This window comes from Leuciscus leuciscus (genome assembly GCF_965113295.1).
Source record: "Leuciscus leuciscus genome assembly, chromosome: 3".
Lineage (NCBI taxonomy): Eukaryota > Metazoa > Chordata > Actinopteri > Cypriniformes > Leuciscidae > Leuciscus > Leuciscus leuciscus.
Genome location: NC_138727.1, coordinates 35,797,565 through 35,818,567, shown reverse-complemented (window position 1 = coordinate 35,818,567; position 21,003 = coordinate 35,797,565). Strand labels below are relative to the sequence as shown.

At 38.5% G+C, this 21,003-nt stretch overlaps 1 protein-coding gene and 1 long non-coding RNA gene across 6 annotated transcripts in view; one reads left to right on the top strand and one right to left on the bottom strand.

Moving 5' to 3' along the window:
• The first annotated feature begins 227 nt into the window (after window positions 1-227).
• LOC309495955 lies at window positions 228-2,296 on the top strand. The gene is made up of 2 exons (XR_014204901.1): window positions 228-815; window positions 936-2,296. It is a non-coding gene; the product is annotated as an uncharacterized lncRNA (long non-coding RNA).
• A 6,974-nt stretch (window positions 2,297-9,270) lies between these two features.
• sorcs1 (sortilin-related VPS10 domain containing receptor 1) overlaps window positions 9,271-21,003 on the bottom strand; it is a 216,814-nt gene continuing 205,081 nt past the window's right edge. For 3 of the 5 annotated variants that reach the window (XM_082163349.1, XM_082163350.1, XM_082163352.1), the window contains 4 exons: window positions 17,911-18,010; window positions 17,576-17,681; window positions 12,913-13,079; window positions 9,271-11,731 (listed from right to left, as the gene is read on the bottom strand). In XM_082163349.1, the coding sequence (XP_082019475.1) occupies window positions 11,667-11,731; window positions 12,913-13,079; window positions 17,576-17,681; window positions 17,911-18,010 (438 nt within the window). In that variant the 3' untranslated portion in view covers window positions 9,271-11,666. The remainder of the gene's footprint in view (window positions 11,732-12,912; window positions 13,080-17,575; window positions 17,682-17,910; window positions 18,011-21,003) is intronic. The other 2 variants (XR_014204231.1, XM_082163351.1) reach the window with 2 other exon arrangements.

Below are 21,003 nucleotides of genomic sequence, written 5' to 3'. Positions count from 1 at the left end.
AACAATGACGCCACATGTGCCAAAAAGCCATGCATGGGACATCAAAGCATGTGGCATACCAACCTCAGCGAACCAAAAAGACTGTCCTAAACCAACTAAGGACCTCCATCGCTGAAATTTTTCCTCCCTTTCTCTCTCTCTCCCTCTTTTCTCTAACAGGATGCTGTGGTGGTTCGCGAGAAAGCAGCCACGATCGGACATCACCTCACCAGGTCCGGCATCCGGCATCGCATGGAGAGAGAGCAGCCCCGGTCCTGACTACCAAGGCAGGATTCTCACTCATAAAGTGTACGTTCGACTCAATCCCAGCAACGTCGAAAGAGCACACTACCTCAAACAGCAAACATAGTCACAGTAAGACAGCCTGTGGCCGACATTCAGACTGAACTTTCACAGCTAACAGAGCAACTCACAACACTGAGTACAGACATTGCTCCCATCACAGCCCTCCAAGCATGGGCAACCGCCCAGCCTGAACACCTCACCTGTGTCCGTACCTGGACCCCAGATGACACTGTGCTGTGTACCTCCACAGCAACCGACCACGCCCTGACTCCCGTCTTGGCTTTCACCCTGTACCAGACCCTACCAAATGTGAGCAGCCACAGCAAAGCTCACAAAGCCGTGTCTGGTGGTTTCCTATGGAACCGCAAAAAGGGGGTCCCGATCCGGGGCTCGCCTAAACCTCATTTGACCTGAGTCCTCAGTCATCAGCCGCTTGCCATCGACCATTGCGCTAATTTGTTGTTCGATAAAGTCCTTCCGAGGTCTTTATCTAACAAAAAGGGGGATATGTAACGACTATGGCTCGATGGGTAAAAATTGACTTTTAATTTATATACTAATTAAAAGTGAAAACACTTTCTAAGTCCCACAGACTTGGCGAACTCTGTAACTGAACCCCCGTTTACGACTCGCTTCCCCCCTCTCGACAGTGTGAGCTTCAAAGACATTACTGACATTCCGATCTCAACAGAAAACCCGCTCTGAACACACACACGTACACACACACACACACACACACACACGAAAGCCACTAAAGTGCAACGTCATGTAGAAATATGGCTCTTGAATGTATACCTTCCGATATGTATGTGTGTGATTAGCTTTGCCTTATAATAGAGGTGTGTTTTGCTAGAGTAAAATCTTTAATTCTGAAGATTCATTGAAAGAATATTCACTCCATAGTGTTGTAACCCTAACTCAGACCATAAAACTTTACGACCCAAGCCTCAAAGGCATTCCAGAACACACACACACACACACACACACACACACACACACACACTCTGGAACTTTGGAAACAGATATTCTTCCACATAACAAGCCACTGAATGTTGATATGTATTCCTATGTTTCTCAAAGTGTCGTCACTTGCCATAACGGAAACACTGACAACTTTATTGTGTGTTTAATCAAACTTTATTTGTGTGTAATTATGCATATAAGTGTAACGTTATGTTTCCCCAATCTTTACCTGTCATAATTGATATCTCTGTAATCCTCTCCATCTCACGGAGACGAATCTTGACTGCAAGGTACAATAATATGCATTTGATTCCAGGAAATATCATATTTCTAAGTATGAATCCTTTCCCTCATAAGACATATGGTAAAAGGGGGCGTGTTTTTCTTCACACAAAGAAGACTTCTTCCCGCTACAAATCAGAAGTTTTGATTCGCTCTGTCCCCAAAACAGGGCGTAAACAGATGTCTGTTAAAAGGAAGATTCTCTCTTCTCTTCTCTCTCTCATCTCTTCCTCTCAACTCATCCAACTTCTCTGGACCCTCCTCCCCGGCGCAGCGCTTCTCCAAGGAACATCTGAAGGAGGCCCTGGCCTTCTCCATCGAACGAACCCATGTTCGAGTCGTAACCGCCGGTCTTTGCAACTAAGATTTCCAGCCTCTCCCATCCCGGGAGACGAATCTGAACTTTTCCGGTAACGTTAAATTCAAGTGAGCCTTTACATCGTTTTTCGAAACGACCCAGAAGAAGAAGCTAGACGCAAACCAGCCGGACACGCGCACGCGCGTCCCCTTTTCAGCATCACACTGAAAGAGTACCACATCTCGCAAGTATATTGATTCCTATAAAAGCTGTTCCAGGTGTCTAGGTCTTAGGTCTGTGATTTAAGTTACCCTCTATCTTCCCTCTATATCTTTCTTTCTTTCATTTCATGTTTTTGTTCGGTTAAATGTTTATTCGTTTGTTTGCATTTTTACGTACGTTTATGTTTGTAGTTTATATAATCTCTAGCGTGTGCCATTTTATTAATAAACCCATTTATACTTTTAACTGTCTCTGTGTTTGAAAACCCACTTTTTATAAAGTCAATGAAACAAAAGATCTATAAAGCTACAGGCTCTATATTATAAAACTACTTTGAATAGTTTTAAATTATAAACCCAAAGAGGTTTTGTCTTCGTGGCCAGAAGATAAACTCTCTTGGAGTTTTGTAAACAGAAATACTTCTTCTTAACTGTAATGATCAGACAGTACAGAACGAGGCATTTCCTATAATTGATAAAGTAAATGCATATGCGATTTATGAATTATGACCATGCGTTATAAATATTAATATTGCCAAAATTCCCTATATTCTTGAGCTAATTCGCATTAACCCAGAGGCATTTACGCTGCACTAACGTAACCTCGGTTCTCTCTAGAAGAGGGGACGAGTACTTGCGTATCTTGCCGTGCATGCGTCATGTTCTGATTCGCTTCAGCGATGAAAAACTGACCAAACCAGCCTCTCTGGGCCGTATTTATAGCCCTGGCCCCACCCGACTTCGGCGGGACATGACGTAATGGGCGCGAAGCGCCCTCATTGGTTCTGACGTCATGAGGAGCCTCTATCGATAGGCTGGTGCAGTTGCCGCAGAGCAGCCAATGGGCGCGCGAGCTGTCTCGCCCATGTCTGCATGCTGCTGCAATGCGTTTTACATTATTGCAAAATTAAGGATAATTTTTGGCTTCAATATCTCGAGGAAAAGAGGTTTTCCCCTAGCGTAAGATTTTCTTACGCAAGTACTCGTTCCCTCTTCTAGAGAGAACCGAGGTTACGTTAGTAACCGAGTACGTTTCAGAGAGTAAAGTCCCACCCACTGATCTGTAATAGGTCTGTAGCGTGAGCGGGTCCCGTCCCCTGGGAAAGATGAGGAACGAGTGTCTGTAGTCTCAACAGAAATCCCCCCCTCTTACACTTCCTCCGACAATGACGCAAAATGACGATTTTTGCGTCATTGTGGGAGGAAGTGTAAGAGATATATAACGGATTTCTCCCGTCTCAGGGGAAAATGAGAGAGTGTTGCACGACCATTCAATAGTATGACTGGGTTTCTAACAATGCAAAGCTTAGTGCAAATGGGTGGTGTCCCTTTAATGGTGGGAAACAGGAGGGGTGTATCTTACCAGAGAATGAAGTCACTTGGTAATTGTGAAATAACAGATAAGAGAACTACATAAGATTGGCACCCTGGCCAGAGACAAATTCAGATGTCTTGTGGCATCTCGGCGTTGTTACTTTGTTCAATAAAGTCTTATTTTGACTTCTGGAACACCTTTTGAGCGTCATTTGCAAGAAAGAGATGACATTTCTCCACAACAGTATGAGCGTTACACTTCTTGGCAGTGAAATATTTCACTCGTCCCATTCTTCTTCAAAATTCCTCAGGCTACATCAGGTTGGATGGGGATCGATCGTGAACCGCAATCTTTAAATCGTTCCAGCGATGCTCAATAAGACCGATGTCTGAATTCTGGCAGGGCCACTCGAGATGATTAACCTTTTTTTGCTTTGAAGTCACTCTATTGTGGCTTTTACTGTATGTTCCAGGTGCTGTGGGAAGATGAAGTGTCTTTAAAGTGCCAGCGTTCTTGCTGATTGCAGCACTTTATCCTATGAGATATTTCTGGAGTTTGCTCCATCCATTTTTCCTTCTACCTTTATGAGTTTTCCCCTAAAAGAGTGATGCTTCCTCCAGCATACTTCACTGTTAGGAGGATGATATTCTCAGGGTGATGTGCTCCATTCGGTTTGCACTAAACATAGTGCTTACCACTCAGGCCAAGAAAGTTCATTTTTAGAATCATAGAATGGTTATTCAGTCTCCCATATGCCTTAAGGCGAAGCCCAGATGAGATTTGAGAGTATTTTTTTTTCCCTACAAACACTTTCTTCTCACCATCCTTCCACACATAGCATGCAGCTTTATGAACTGTTGTTGTAAATCGTAGGGGAGAATGTACCGGGCACAAAGGCTTGTTTTGGAACATGCTGTCTATTTTAGCACCCAATTTACTAAAGGAATTATGCAAATTAGATAATGGAGGAAACACACACCAAAAATTTGTGCTGAACTCAATTTGCAGAATACAAATCCATGGCACGGCATCACTACACATTTCTGACTCTTTGCTGCCATCTTTCCTTTTTAGGTTAGATCTAACTGTGCTAATGCAATATTTCTTGTTTTATTGTGCAATTAACAGGTGTAATAAAAGACAAAGATAATTATGTTAAAAATGCACATTGTGCATATAATTCTTTTTTTATTGATATATTCTTTTGTACATATCTTTCTAGTATTATTACACTACCGTTCAAAAGTTGATTGAACAGTAGTGTCATTTCAAACCGTTCCAATTTCTTTTTAGGATTCCTTTGAAGTAGTTTTTTGTCTTTACTGTCACATTTGATCAATGTTACACGTCATTGCTAAATAACAGTTTTAACACTTTCCCCACCTTCTGTTGGACAAACATATACCTCTACCCCAAACTCATGCCTAAGCAAATCTTGCTGTGACGGCTGGTTGGGAACAAACAGAGAAATGTTTTGATAGCACCACAAAAAGATTATTTTGGGGAAAACCAACCTCTGTACTACTTACAGTTGTCTGTGCATGTTAAGCTGGAACAGCAGGAAGTATTTTAACATTGAAAAAATTGCTCTTTTATGGCTGATGTCAGAAATGGCACCATTCTGCCAATTAAAGACTAGGACAGTGCTTTTTTTCTCATGCTGTATCAGAATGAAGAGTTAGAGGTATACAACTTCTCAAACTGCGGAAGAAGAAGTACTCCCACTTTTTTTTTTTTGTCACTTCACCTATACGTTATGATTACAGTGTCACCTTAAGAGTTGCTTGTGGTTCGCCTGCATATACTGTCTATTGTCACTTGGCCTTTTAGATATTTCTGTCCTCATGTAATTTCAGCAGGTTAAGCGAAGAAACTGATGTATGATTTGACAGTAATTGTTATTTAAACAAAGGGAGACATATCTTTAAGACATGCTGAGGGAGACTGACAAAACCAATGCCCACCACTTACCACTTTATTTCTTTCTCCTGTAGAACAGTCATTTCTGTGAAAGATGAACATGTGCAGGTGGTCCCACATCTCCCCCTGTGGAGAACATGTGGTACTGCAACAGATGCATGGGGGAGAAAGTTACAGTAAGGTAAGTTTCAGCAAACTATCATAGATCATATTTCGGGACATGATGCAATCACAGCTATTTCAAGTGGAATGCATTATGCAACTACTCCGTATAATCCATCCCCTGATATTTTAGATAAGTACGAATTATGATTTCATGATGCAATTATCAAATAAATCATTCTCCAATGTCCTCACTGTGCAAAATGAATAACATAATCTGGTGCGAGTGCTTACATTCACACAGCTGTGATTAATGGCTTTGATTAGAGCTAAGTCACTGTAAGGCATAAAGTCATTTATATACTTTTTCTAGCTGATGTTTTATACCTAAAAAATTTAACTTAGCAAAATAAACAGTCTAATGAGGATGACAATGTCAAAGGGTTTATTAGCTTTTATTTCATTAAGAGTGCTGTGCTTATACTGTAATGTAGGTAAAGCCAGTGTTATTCATTAAAATGATTCCTTTCTAATAAATATAAATGTAAAGCCTGCATGGGGTATCCATTGGAAAGCAAGTCTAAATTACATATTTTATTTTATTTTGTTCTGATGTGTTTAGTAATACTATATGTGCTGTAAAGTGTCTCTTGAAACTAACCATTTGTTTAGATAGACTAATTAAAAAGTGTATGTACAACAACAAAAACGTTTAAAGTCAACATGTAATCAAAATCAACCTATTTCTGTTTTCTTAAAATACATTTCTGGTCTTACCATGCATGATTTATTAGAGAAAAAAAAAGGTTTATCTTTAATCTTCCATCAAATGTCCACCTCTGGACGTGTTTTTTTTCTTTCAGCTGATGTTGCTAAACTCTCTTAGTTATTTTTTTAACACTGCCCATCCAACCACGTCACATAGAGATAACGTCCAGCTTTCTCTGCACATCTATTCTGATATGTAATGCTGAGTTTTCACAATCCAATCAATTCCCAATGGATAACATCAAGCCCCGTCCATTTTTTTTTTTCCTCATTGAATACCCCGCTTAACTTAGAAGCATGTGACATTACTGAAGTAAAATGGGTTTTGAACATGTTAATGTTAATTCTACTTCTTTCTTCTAGTATGCTACTGATAAAATAGACAAAATATTTAAAGGATGAAGTTAATTACTGCAATCATGATGTCAGCGAAGTGTATGCTGATTACACTCCAGTGAAGCGTGGTTTTAATGACCCTTTCTGCCACGATGTGTGTTTCATTGTGCAACTACAAAGAACCAGTTTGATCAATACATGAGAACATTTTACAGGTCGCATAGAAACGATTCAGTTCTCCAGCTCTGGGTTTTATTAAAAACTGCACAAGCAGATTAATGAGTAATCAGCCGTTTACCTAAGTATGCATCATTTGGAGTTTGCTTATTTTGCGGTTCTACTGAGCATGGTAATCAATCAGGCCAAACATAAGGTTCAGTGTCCATTCATTAGAAACATATAATACATTTTGCTTCGGAAAAAGGAGGGTGTCCCACAAGGGTGCATTTGCAGTCCGATTTCATTTCCTTCTGCTTCCTTTAAGGCTTCTGCATGTAGTTCAGCTCTTTCATTCTCATTAAAATAAACTTCTCGCTCTGTTCTGCTGCATAAGTAACAAAGATTAATCATTGATGAAGGGAATATGCTCATGAAATCACTGTCAAATGATCATCGTCGCCTTTCCAGCGGGCATTAAGAACAAGGACAGTGTGTGATAGAGTTTCCAGAAGTGAAGCGTACCCCTGGACCTCCTAATCAAATACAGCTTTCCTGAATGCCAATTATCAACAGACCATGCAAATCAGTCTGGAGAAGAGAGTGACTTTCTCTTTGCTGGCCTGCGTTAACCTCTAGAGAATGCAATCTGTCCCCAGGGAGAGATGGGGAGTTAATGAAGTGAACGGCTGGATAAGTATTGGTGCTTGGGTATCTCTCTTTCTCTCTCTCTTGACTTAACTCACAAAATTTTGGAATAATTCATATTTTTTTCAGGTTTTTGAAAGTTTCTAAAGCTCACCAAGGCTGTATTTAATTTAATTGCATTTACAAGTTTAATGCAATTCAGCAAGGATGCATTAAATTGATCAAAAGTAAAGACATTTATATAATATGCAATATTTCTGTTTGAAATAAATGCTGTTTATTGAACTTTCTATTCATCAATGAATAAGCATTTAAAAATAGCATAATTGTCATGTTTGGCAGTATTTTTTATGTTGGTGAGAAAACCCCCCTGGATATATTATTCACCTTCAGCACCTTTGGACTTACCGGTGATATTAAAAGCATGACTTGCAATGTTATTGGGAAACCCTTGATAGAATTATGTTTTATAGAGAAGCACATTCACAGTGTCCTATGAAACCAAATGTAATTTGACATAAAACACCTGATTTTGCATTCATCAGATGATTGACACTTTTTACTGTTACCCTACATTGCCTATCAATGAAAAGAACTCCTTTCATATGTATAACATTGTTTGGATTTTAACAGGAGTAGGCCTATGAAATGAATTACTAATGCATTTACCCCTTTGGTGTGTGTGTTTGTGTGTGTTTTCTCTCTCTCCCGCTGGTCTTTCTTTCCAAAGGTAATTAAACGTGGTGAGTCGACCGGCTGTGAGCAGAGATGCCAGCGGTGGACCCTGTTCGCTGTAGGGCACACGTATCACCAGAGGAAGATTGAGTCTAATGTCCTTGGAGTAACTACAGTACGAACCCACAGGGAGCGGATTGAGCTGGTTATTATCCTGGAGGAGACAGGCCTGTGATAAACTTTCATTCGTACACAAGAGGTACGCTGGTCGCCTAATGCTTTGTCGTGAGGGCATCATTTTTATGAAGAAATTTGAAATGAATCATTAGGCTCGAATTAGCCATGCCCTTGACTGCTATTGCATAACAGGAACACGCACAAACACACTCATACTTACAGTTCCCTGGGCGCCGTTGAAAGTTACCTTGAGATGTCAGTAGAGCCCTGGTAACATTGATTGCTCCTTAATCTGCAGTCTCATGTGCCTTCCAGTTAACTCCCTCACTCTGTCTCTCTAGCTGCGCTGTCGCAAAACCATTCTTCGCTAATGGCTGCTCATTTCTCCTCTTTTCTCACACTCTTTTTTCTCTAGAAGGGGGCAGAAATCATCTTATAACCAGCATGTTGTGAGATGACGTTTAACCAGAACACTACATGTACTGTATATAAAAGACTTTTATATTGTTGTAACAAAATGTCTATTTCAAATAAATGCTGTTCTTTTGATTTTTTTTTTTCATCAGAGAACCCTGAAAAAAATATCAATGTTTACACTAAAATATCAAGCAGCTGTTTCCATTACTGATAATGATAAGAAATGTTTATTGAGCAGCAAATCATATTCGAATGATTTCTGAAGGATCATGTGACACTGAAGACTGGAGTAATGATGCTGATCATAAATTTCATTTTAAAATATATTCACATATTTCACAATATTACTGTTTTGTGACCAAATAAATGCAGCCTTGGTGAGCATTAGACTTCTTTTAAAATCAATGCAAATTCTTACAGACCCCAAACTTTTGTATTGGAGCGTACAGTACATTGTTATACAGCTTCAAGAAAAATATTATTTTTGGAACATTATTATTATTATTTATATTATCATTGATAAAAGGTTGCATACACATTAAAAAGGTATTATCCTATTATTCCTGCATATATCCTATTAGGCAAGCCTATTATTCAAATAAAAACAGACCATTTGACTGATTGATACTTTATTATCTATGATTTAAAGGTTACTTCAGCAAATTACATAATGTTTTTACAAATACTGTAAGAAAATCAAAACACAATTACAGGGACTGATTTCATTTAATAAATATGATTGCACCAAACAGAAACAATTCCACACTGCACAGAGTTGAGGTCAAAGAAAGAGATACTGTATATATATACAAAAAAAAAAAGAAGAAAAAAAAGAAGAGAAAAACAAACAAACCATGACACCTACATTTTTTTTAATATATATATAGATATATAAAATCTTTACAGTAATAAAACTCGTCTTCTACAAAAATAATCTTCCTTACTCTTAAGAGTAAAGTGGCAGCGCTGGATTTTGATTTCCTGGCTGCCACAGTTTGTCCATTCAGAGCTCATAAAGTGTCTTGTTTTGTAGCTAGTGGTTTAACAACAGTTATATAATCTCTGTCTTCCATCTAAATGTACAACTTAGTTTAATAATTAATTGAAATGTATTTCTCTTCAGCCATCAGGTCCGTTTTTAAGTCTGGATCTTCAGATATTGATTTAGTCAAATATGTTTTTTTTTAAATCTCTTGTGGGCCTTTTAGCAGAAACAATTTAGTTATATTGCTATTGCTCATTTTATAGTCCCTCCCCCTTTCCCACAATGCCCTGCGCTCATTTGATTGACAATCTCGACTCATAACTTGAGTCTTGTCGTCCATCGTATCATATGCCAAAGACAGCGTCAGACTGCAGCGCTCATGATATTATGAAAATATAATCTGTACTGTGATTGTATCAAGTCCGTAGTGAATTGTCTAGGTATGAATATCCTCTACTGCTGTGACATGATATTTATAGGTAGTGTACAAAAGGTGACGGACAAGGACAATTGAAATAAAGTTATCCATTAAAAATTCCCTTTTAAACATGCTGTCTTCAATATTCTGACATTTGTGTAATAAAGATGACCTCCATTTTTATTCATTGATGTATGAGAATAGAAAAACTGGCAATAGCTGTAATATAACCTTGATATTCAAATATTGAAAGAAGAGAAGAAATGGGAAGCATCCCATAGATAAAAACGCTATAGTGGAGAAAAAGATAGTAGCAGATAGATGATAACGTGAGGACCATGATCTCTGCCATGTGTGTAACAGCACCATTATTATAAACAGGAGGACATGTAGTGGCTCTCAATGAGTTGTAATGCTACATGTAAATATCAATAATAATATAAATAAATAATAAAATGCAAATAATCATATAATTGTATGTAATTTTATTGTTGCCCCAGGTTCATGCAAACTGTATTTTGGTATAATTATTTTATAAAAATTTTTCTTTTAACTAGCCAAATGAGTCATATACCAATATGGATAGACTGTGTTAAATTATCAAACTATACAAGGTAAAATCAAATAATTTGAGATGAAATGCAGGTTCTTGCCAATATGTGTGTGTGATAGTGGATGATGCCTGCTGTACGTGACATTTTGGTAATGAGTGATTTCTGAATAGTACTAGTCAATTTATTAGTTCAAGTAACTGCTCGTCGCTTCCCTGTGATTTTATACTGTTAAAAAATAAAGAGGGCATAGTTAAAGAAAAAAAGGCTTAAATATTTAAACACGTACTTACACATTCATACATTCATCTCCGTCAGCTTTTGGTATGACATGACTGAATTTAAATGCAAAAAAAAAAAAAAAAAAAGAAAAAGAGAAGCAAAATCAAAACATAAATCATGTAACCCCCTGTGAGTGCACAAATTATTTCATACAAAATTTATTATGTATGAAATTGCCATGATGTATCTCAATGTCTTATGTCAGTTTACACAACATATCTTGACACTGATTGATATGTGTCTGTAAACCCACAGTTATTTCTACCTAGAAATACATAATTTATTTTACTATGAGAAACATACTTTGATATTGTAGAGAAGCAAAAAAAAAAAAAAGAAAAGATAAACAAGCTTCAACATTAAATCTGCTTCATGAATAATAGCATTAAACTGAGTCAAATGATAAAACCTACATTTTTGTGTTACATGTAAAGTACAGATGTGCTAAATATAGCTTTACAAAATGAAACCCAGGAAATGTTTCATTTTACAATAATCATTAATAAATGTACAGTTTATTATTAAAACACTTCCAAAATGTCACACATCCATGTTTTACTCTCATGAATACTGTACTGCCACTGTTAACAATAAAAAATAAACGGACAGTTAACCAAGAATAATTTTCATTTTCCACCCCTCATGCTGGCCTTTCCCTCCAACTTTATACACACTGGCGTTTTTATAAATGAACAGCATCAAAAATTATTTATTGAATACACAGACATATAAAAAAGCTGTACAAAGTTTGTTCTAGTATTCACAGAGCACAGTAAAGTTAATGTCCAACATGCACAAGTACTGAATAAAGCTTGAAACCTTTGTGTCCGCATGACCAAAGTCCTTGACGTAGGCGGAGTCTAGAGTTCAAACGTCGATGTACGTAGGAAGATCTGATGAGAATTTGACGCGTGGATGAGGTTTGATGCATTCTGGGAAAAGAGCAACAGTGTGACTTGACAGTGGCAACATTCACATAGCAGCCTAGAAAGCTGAAATGCATCATGACATTTGCTGTTTTGTTGATTTATTAGGCATCACCAAGGGACCATAAGTCAAGCAACCAATGTTTTTGCCTGCAATCAACAAGAACACCTTTTCCAACAAATCGGCTGAAGCATTTACAAGAAGTTGCCTAACACACGCCGACTGAGCCGAGTGACAGGTAAAGGGCCCTATTTTAACCATCTAAGCGCATGGTCTAAAGCGCACGGCGCAAGTGCACTTAGGGTGTGTCCGAATCCACTTTTACTAGTTTAACGACAGGAAAAATGGTCGGTGCACCCGGTGCATGGTCTAAAAGGGTTGTCCCTATTCTCTTAATGAGTAATGGGTGTGTTTTGGGCGTAATGTGCAATAAACCAATCAGAGTCTCATTCCCATTCCCTTTAAAAGCCAGTTGCACTCACGGCGTGGCGGATTCGCTATTTGCATGACGGAATTTGCAAGCGGAAAGTGAACGCTTCTCTAGCGAGGAAACGGATCTGCTCGTGCTCGAGGTTAAAGCGTGCAAGCAGAACATCAACGAGACAAGCCGGATTCCACCGTATCTTTATGTACACAATATTAATCTTTTACATTGTAATCCTTTTATTTTTAATATTTGGCATGTTTGTGTGCTGGTGCGTTTCCCTGTGTGTGTAATAAGCAGAGTGTACGTGCGTTGTGGACCCGCCTATAGGCGCACATTACTAACACACTCTTTAAATAACAAAAATAAATATTGTGCCATTGACTTTAGACCAGGGATTTGTTGGTCAATGGCGCAGTCTATTTCAGTTGCCTCAAAATAGCAACGCGCCAACAAAGCGCCTGAACACATCTCGTTTTCAGACCAGCAGCCCATGGGCGCACAAATGAGCGCAAATGCATTTGCTATTTAAACAACGTAGCGCAGGACGTGAAAATGCTAACTGCGTCAGGCTGAAACTAGTAAAAAAAACACTTGTGTCGTGCCTGGTGCCGCATTGCGCCGGCTATATGATAGGGCCCTTAGTGTATCTGCTGTTCTCAAGAATCAAAGCTATGAGTTCAGTATAAGAGAGAATCTGAGTGGCATGTGATAAATGGAAAAGCATTAGAGTATGTGATACGGTGCCCAGCAGGTGCTCACCGATGGTCTGGGTGTTGGGCTCTGTGTCCAGAGGTTCCAGTGATGTGAGCAGCTCTCTCTGAGAACTGCAGCTGGGTGTGCTGTCAGTGGGAGAAACTGGACTCTGGATCATTTCTTGCTCTTTTTCGTCCTGCATCGCTGCATAGATGTGGAGGCCTGGGATCTTCCTTGAGGAAAGATTTACAATGAGACACGGGCAAACAAACCTTGGTGCTACAAGATATGCTTGGGGGAATCAGCCTGTTTCAAACAGGGTGAGGAAAAAATCATAATAATATTAACAAGCGGTAAGCAACCATAATTACTGAAGGGGACATGCGTCTTCAACTTTTATAAGTTATTTATTCATCTTTAAGTTAGAAATGAACAATTTTATGTTAAAAGTTTCATCCATCTTAATAATTTAAATATATACACTACTGTTTAAAAAGTGTGGGGTCAGTACGATTTAAAAAAATTAATAAAAATGTATACTTTTAAATCACTAAATTAAATTGACCAAAAGAGAGTAAATACATTTATAATATTGTAAAAGATTTATATTTCAAATATTTGTATTAATCAAATTCAACATTGATAATAATAAGAAATGTTTTTTGAGCAGCAAATCAGCATTTTATAATGAATTCTGGAGGATCATGTGACACTGACGACTTAATAATAATGCTGAAATAAAGTAATAATGCTGAAAATTCAGCTTTGCATCACAGGAATAAATTACATTTTAAAATATATTAAAATAGAAACCAGCTATTTTAAATTGTAATAATATTCTACAATATTACTGATTTTCGATCAAATAAATGCAGCCTTGGTGAGCATAAAATACATTTTTTAAAAACATTTTGAACATTAGTGTTTTTATACACACACATATATAACTTTACTATATACTATATATAACTATAAAGTGATATTTATAATAAAACTTGTAGCCAACTGCCTAGTAATTTTAAGATGTACAGCAGTTTGACTGAGTAAAAACAAACAATGTTGCTGTAGACGGTTGCTGCGTCATAATTCACATACTATTAGTGTGTCCTAAATAGTAGTATGTTGAAATGAGTATTCCAAAGATACCCGGATGGTCTACTTTTTCCGGTTAGAATCCGAAGTGCAAATCCATGCACACTCTAACAGCTAATATTGCCCACAACAACCCATTGCACCGTGGATGAGGATTCGAGGTTAGAACTTCAAACTACAGGTATAGATAAATAAAATGTGTAAAAATTAAACACTACAAACATGGCGGATGCACAAGACTGATGGTTAACTAGGTTTAGATAAAGGGCTTTGAGTGATTAATAATCAGCATCTAACCCAGAGTCCTGCACGGGTCAATTTTTGGAGACCCGTACCCGCAAAGTTCAGCACCAGATCCGACCCGTCACCCGTGATAATATAAAAATTAAATCCGCACCCACCCAGACCCATTAATATTTGGCCCGTTACCCGACCCGTGCCCGCGATAAACCACACAGGTGACGCGTTCATGTAACATGTAAGGGTGCGCTGCCAATAACGCACCTAAAAGCTGTCACAAAGAACTGGGAAAAGTAATGATTATTAATAGGCCTATGTCAAATATATCAATGAGACATTTCAATTGTTTATTAATAAGCAAGTGTTTTCTGTGTCAAAGATGATGATGCTGACTCGCGATCTTCACAGTAGTGAACGCGCCAGAGAGAAATGCACATTTCCTACGGATTATAAACAGAGAACAGTCTGTTTTCGTTCGTTTTGAATTGTTTTGTTTAAAAGTACACATTTCATGCTTTATATTTCTCAGGTCTGTGAGGCAAGTAGCTTATACGATGAGTTTCGGTTCATTTAAGAGACGATCAGTTCACGCGCGGGCGCCTCCGGCCGTGTCCTGATTATATTGCCTGCCTGCTATATTTACTTCTTATTTATTAAATCCAGGAATTTGGTAGATGAAACATTGATTAAAATTAAGACACAATTAATACAAAACGAAATTCACTTTAAAGAAAGGCTTAACAAACTTAATGAAGTGGTCAAAATCATGTCTGCCCACTCCATTTGTCTCACGATATTCGGGATCATCTTATCTTATTCATGCTTTTCACTTTTCATATAATCAACATGAAATTAAAGAAAAAAAGTATATTATTTTATTTAAACATGAATATGAAACTAATTCGTATTTTAATGACTGGGCTACAACACATAGGCCTATTAGCCAACAGTACAGAGCAATTTAATGTCACAACTTGGTCGGACTAAAAGGGGAGAAAAAAATTAAATTGGGTCGGTCCTAAATTGGGTTGGTCGGGTTACGGCAAACATAAATATTTTTAAGGATGGCCTGACTAAAACACATATTTGCGTATGTGTAATGCTGGTAATTTAGACATACAAAATATTGCACATATTTTTCATCCGCTACCCGCCCGCAAGGAGTTCATTATCCGCCCACGTCCCCGCCCGTGAATTTTAGGAATGTCACAATCCACCCGTTTTAGCCACTTTTATGCGACTCTGATCTAACCTGACGAAAATATATTTATCCAATGTTATCCACATTATATTTCATCTGCAACAATATTGTGAACTTTTATAAAGATACGCATCATTGCATCATTATGCGAACACATAAGGAGAGTTTTAGACATGAAAGACTGATTCTCTCTGATACGGTACATTAAATTAAATTGAACGTGGAGGATTTTAACTGTGACAAGATGATTGACAGGGCAGTTCAAACGGTGACACAATTATGACGAAGTACTAGGCCTATGAGCCAAAGCTTGCCTACTATTCTGCTACACACTCAAAAGTATGTACTTTTTCTTCACAAACACAGTACATACTTTTAAGTATGCAAATGAAAGCGCAGCAGGTGATCTACTGTGGCCAGCAGACGCTTATCTTTCACTGGGCAAACATTACCTAATTAATATTCAAGAGGCAAGCTGAAAAGGTTCATAATGTGCCCTTCTGCACTTTTTCCAAACCTTCCGATGGCCCTGACATTATCAGCTTTGCAAGTTCACATCACTCTGTTCGTTTATCACAGAAAGCATGTGTTTATAGTTTGTGAATGCGGTATCCTGCATTTACAAAACGCAATCTGGGCTCTGCCTCAGGGAAACATTTGTAATAAGACACAGGAATAAGAAAGAAAAAAAAAGACCTTTGTGTGAAAAGTCTCACTTAGGGGCTAGAACTGAGCTGTTAAATCAAGACCGCCCTTTAGAGAGGTGATTTTATCCGACTTGGTCCGCATCGTTACGGAGGGAAGAATGTCACGTAAGCAAAAACCAGAATACAGCTTTAACAGGGCATTGCCTAAGAGGATTCAAAAGCAAATTTGTTTTGCAAAATACAACTGGAGAGGGATTTAGCAGGAAGAAAACGCAACCCAAACGGACAGCTCATTAAGATGTGATCTAACACCCTCATTAAAGGACCAGTTCACACAACGAAACGGAAATTCTGACACCATTTACTCACACTCATGTAGCTCTAAACCCATTTACATCTATTCAGAGCTTTCTGTATTTGTTAGAGCCGTTTTTTAGCGTTAGTTTCGGGTGAACTGATTAACAAGAAGTTCCTCGTGTTCCTTCAGGAAGTCACCGGTGGCTGTAGTGTCACTGAATGAGAGCTTGTTGCGTACAAAAAAATATTAAAGCATCGGAAAATTCTTGGCACTTATGTTATCTCCTGTCTCCAGATCTTGTCTTATTGACCTCTCGTGCCCTTTTCTCTCTCAGTCCGGTGATGGAAACGGTGCAATCATTTAACATTTCATAAAGGTCAACTTGAAAAACTCAAAGGGCTAAATATTGATAATGTCTGTGCATTGACTGACATTTCTCATTTCTTATGAGCGCTAGGACAAAAGAAAGAAGGTTCTGCAACAGGGAAAGGGTGAATCATCACTCCACTTATCTGCTCAGTGATTTGCTAAACTGAGCTACAACACCTAAACTGGCTGATCTGAGAGAATGAGAACAATGTGCCTCGTATTCCATGTGCAGACAACGGCTTGGCTTTTTTTGTAGTAGCATTAAACAAAATAATTTAAAATATGTATTATTAGAATAATTTATTATAATAATTAGAATAGGTTACACTTTATTTTTAAGGTGTCCGTGTTACAGTGTAAATTATACATTCAAGTACTGATTAATAATAATTAAATTATTTATTAATATTAATTATTAATTATTAATACTGATTAAATACTTAAATTAAATAATACACTGTAAAAAATGATATGATCAATAAGTTTTGACAACATGTGCGTTACCTTAGAATATAAAAAAAAATCTGAACAAACATTATATTCAGATAAATAATGCTGTTGAATGCTGTCATAATGCTGATTACATTTCTGTTTGTAAATAAAAATAAATCATTTAATAAAATACATCATCAGATAATTATGCATTTAAAAATATACTTTTATCTTTTAAAAATTCTACAAATTGCATCAATGCAGTTAGCTAATTTTTGTTACTACTTTATAAATAACTTGCCTTTCAAGCTATCACAAACTTAGTTATTTTCACATTTATTTTTATTATTTTCCACTAGACATAAAACTAAAAAAAACTAACCATATTTATACAGCAAACATATATACATTATTATTTAAATATGAGGTTTTAAATATGGATAACAATACCTTTTGAATTTATAGATGAGGAACACTGCTAAACCCACCACCACCACAGAGAGGAGCATGAGCATAGCTGAGCCGCTGTGATTCTCGCTTGTGTCCACTAGAGGCGCTAGACACAGGGGAAAATAAGGCAGACAAGCTGTTGTCAGTGCACAGTCTGACATGTTTCCCACCCTCCTTTTAATAAAACAGACACAAAACTAATTTCTCACAACCAATGTTATATTAGAATTGTTCATTATCAATGATCAATTTCATCTTTGGGTGAACTATTCCTTTAAGTCTTTCTTTTCTTGTTCATATTTAGAGAACAAAACTCTTTGATTCCAATTCTTTACCTGCTGATAAATGAGCAGCGTATACCGTGATCTGGACTCCTGGTCTGAGTGTGAACTGAACCAGATTCTGATTCAGAGCACTGAGCACCAGTTCTGAGAGCTGAAAGGAAAATCACATCATCACATAATCATATTCACACCACGTTGGATAAGAAAACACTGCCGTACTATACATCCAAATCTGTTATTAAATTACATAAACAATCACGTAACCCTGAAATAAGAAATTCGTGCCCTGTATTTGATTTCCCCGTTTGTGAGTCCTGATGTATAGCACTGTATGTTGAGACATACAAGCGTGATGTTTGTATTACATGAGCCGGTATCACACTGGGAAAGACATTTCAGCATAAATCAACTCACCTTCACTCACAAATATTGATATATGAGATGGGTGGGATCTCATTTAGGCCTAACATCTCACTCTTCTCCCTCAAACACACACAGAGCCCTTGACTGTCAGGCTCTTTTATGTATGCATAAATCTTGAAAGCAGATCACAATTTCCCTCCTAAAATGAAGCCCCTTCTTGTTTGTTTTTGTGCTTGATTATGGCAGATCAGTTTTTTTTTTTTTTTTAAGGGTCATTCTTAAACATTGTGCTTACAGTTTGATTTCTTTAGTGAATTTTTTTGACCTTTCTTAAACTGTCTGTCAGACCAAAAAAAAAAATCTGTTTAAGTGGTAATATAATTATCGTAAAGGAGTTGACAGGAATTTAAGATCATTCCCTACGGATGGATGGATGGATGGATGGATGGATGGATGGATGGATGGATGGATGGATGGATGGATGGATGGATGGATGGATGGATGGATGGATGGATGGATGGATGGATGGACGGATGGACGGATATAGATAGATCGATAGATGGATAGATAGATGGATAGATATAGATGGATAGATAGATAGATAGATAGAGAGATGGACGGATATAGATAGATCGATAGATGGATAGATAGATGGATAGATATAGATGGATAGATAGATAGATAGATAGATCTCACACAAAAGCACTTCCTTTTCCAAGATTCCCTTTTTTCGCTCTTTCTTCCAAAGCTTTATTAAATCTGTCTCATTTACTAAATGACTCCTGACTTATTTCTGCGCTCCTTTATTTCTTTGTCGCTCTCACCTTCTGTCTCCCTCATCCTTATTCCTCACCCTTTTAAAATTAGACCATTCCATGAATAATTACATTCTTTATGAATTGTACCAGGGTCAGTAAGTCTATTATACTTTTTTAATAAGGCTATCTACACATTTTACTTTGAACATGGCAGCCTTGAAGTGAGATTTATGAGGATCTGCTATGAAAGGTCCTTTGTATTCAAGGTAGGTTTGGATGAGAAAAATAAATAAATGCACCCCTGCACAGACACCCACAAAATGCAGATACCCCTCTTTCATATGTGATATAATATCTTTGGCCCATAAGAACTGAATGATCTTCTAGTGGATGGATTACTAATGACCTTCTCTACTGTATGTATGGTGAGAAATCACTGCCTCAACAATACAGATGACTCTGCATCGTGATTTTGGAGGATATGAGCCTTCTTCTCATATTCAGTAATGGCTGTTCTCAGTTTTGCCCAAATGCGGTATGGACAGAATTACCCATGAGCTAAAGAATAAACCCATAACTGCAGATGAGAAAGATAAAAAATTAAAAAATCTCAGAGCTTTGACATCCACATCAGGATTTTCATTTTTTCATTTTTAAAGTCCCCCTCTGGTGAAAATCGTACTCGGTTACTAACGTAACCTCGGTTCTCTCTAGAAGAGGGAACGAGTACTGCGTAAGATATCTTACGCTAGGGGAAAATCCTTTTCCGCGAGATATTGAAGCCAAAAATAATCCTTAATTTTGTAATAATGCAAAACGCGTTGCAGCAGCAATGCAGACATAGGCGAGACAGCTCGCGCGCCTATTGGCTGCTCTGCGGCAACTGCTGCAGCCTATCGAGCGAGGCCTGGCGTGACGTCAGACCCAATCAGGGCACTTCGCGCCCGCTGCGTCACGTCCCGCCGAAATGGGCGTGGTCTAGGCCTATAAATATCGCTCGCAGGCAGCTATTATCTGGTTTTTCATCATCGAAGCAACCAGAGCGTGTGCATGCACGGCAAGATACGCAGTACTCGTTCCCTCTTCTAGAGAGAACCGAGGTTACGTTAGTAACCGAGTACGTTCTCTTACGAGAGGTCTCTCGTACTGCGTAAGATATCTTACGCTAGGGGACCCAATGTAAAACGCCGTGCATGCTGAGATCTGACACCAAAGACCCAAGGGCGAAAGCCCGGGGTACATATAGTGCACAATCACTCAGGGAACTCACAGGGAGTCCGGGAAGAGGGAGGGGTGCAGCCTCACTTTTCCACATATAGTAGCGTCGATGGGACGCGAATTTCATCATACAGACAGGGTGGGGTACGGCCTGAACTGATGGGGAAAATGTGGGTCTTACACAGTTTGCCCAGCTTTATACTGTCGAACATTGAGCTGTGCTCAGCAGACGCAGCATTCTGAGCTGATCGCATCAGGTCAGATAATACTGGTAAATTTAGACCGACAGCAGCCTGGCCTGCAGGGCGGGAACCTCTAGGTTATAAAACCTTATAAATGTAGACGGGGAGGCCCAGCCTGCCGCCATACAAATATCTTGCAAGGCAATCCCACTTGACCAGGCCCACGAAGAGGCCATGCCTCTCGTGGAGTGCGCTCTGACACCCAATGGGCACTGCATGCCCTTGGAGGCGTATGCCAGCGCTATAGCATCAACTATCCATCTGGATAGGCTCTGTTTCGACGCGGCTAGTCCCTTAGAACGTCCGCTAAACGAAACAAAAAGCTGCTCCGTCTGTCTGAAAACAGACGAGCGAGACACATAAGCTCGTAATGCCCTGACTGGGCAAAGGAGGCTCGCGTCTCTTTCCTCATCAGGGACCGGTAGGGCTGACAGGGAGATAACCTGCGCCCTAAACGGTGTGTTGAGGGATTTTGGAACATAACCGTGCTTAGGTTTGAGTATAACTTTTGAGTCATTGGGCCCAAACTCCACAAACACACAGCAGTCTCGGAGAAGGATGCC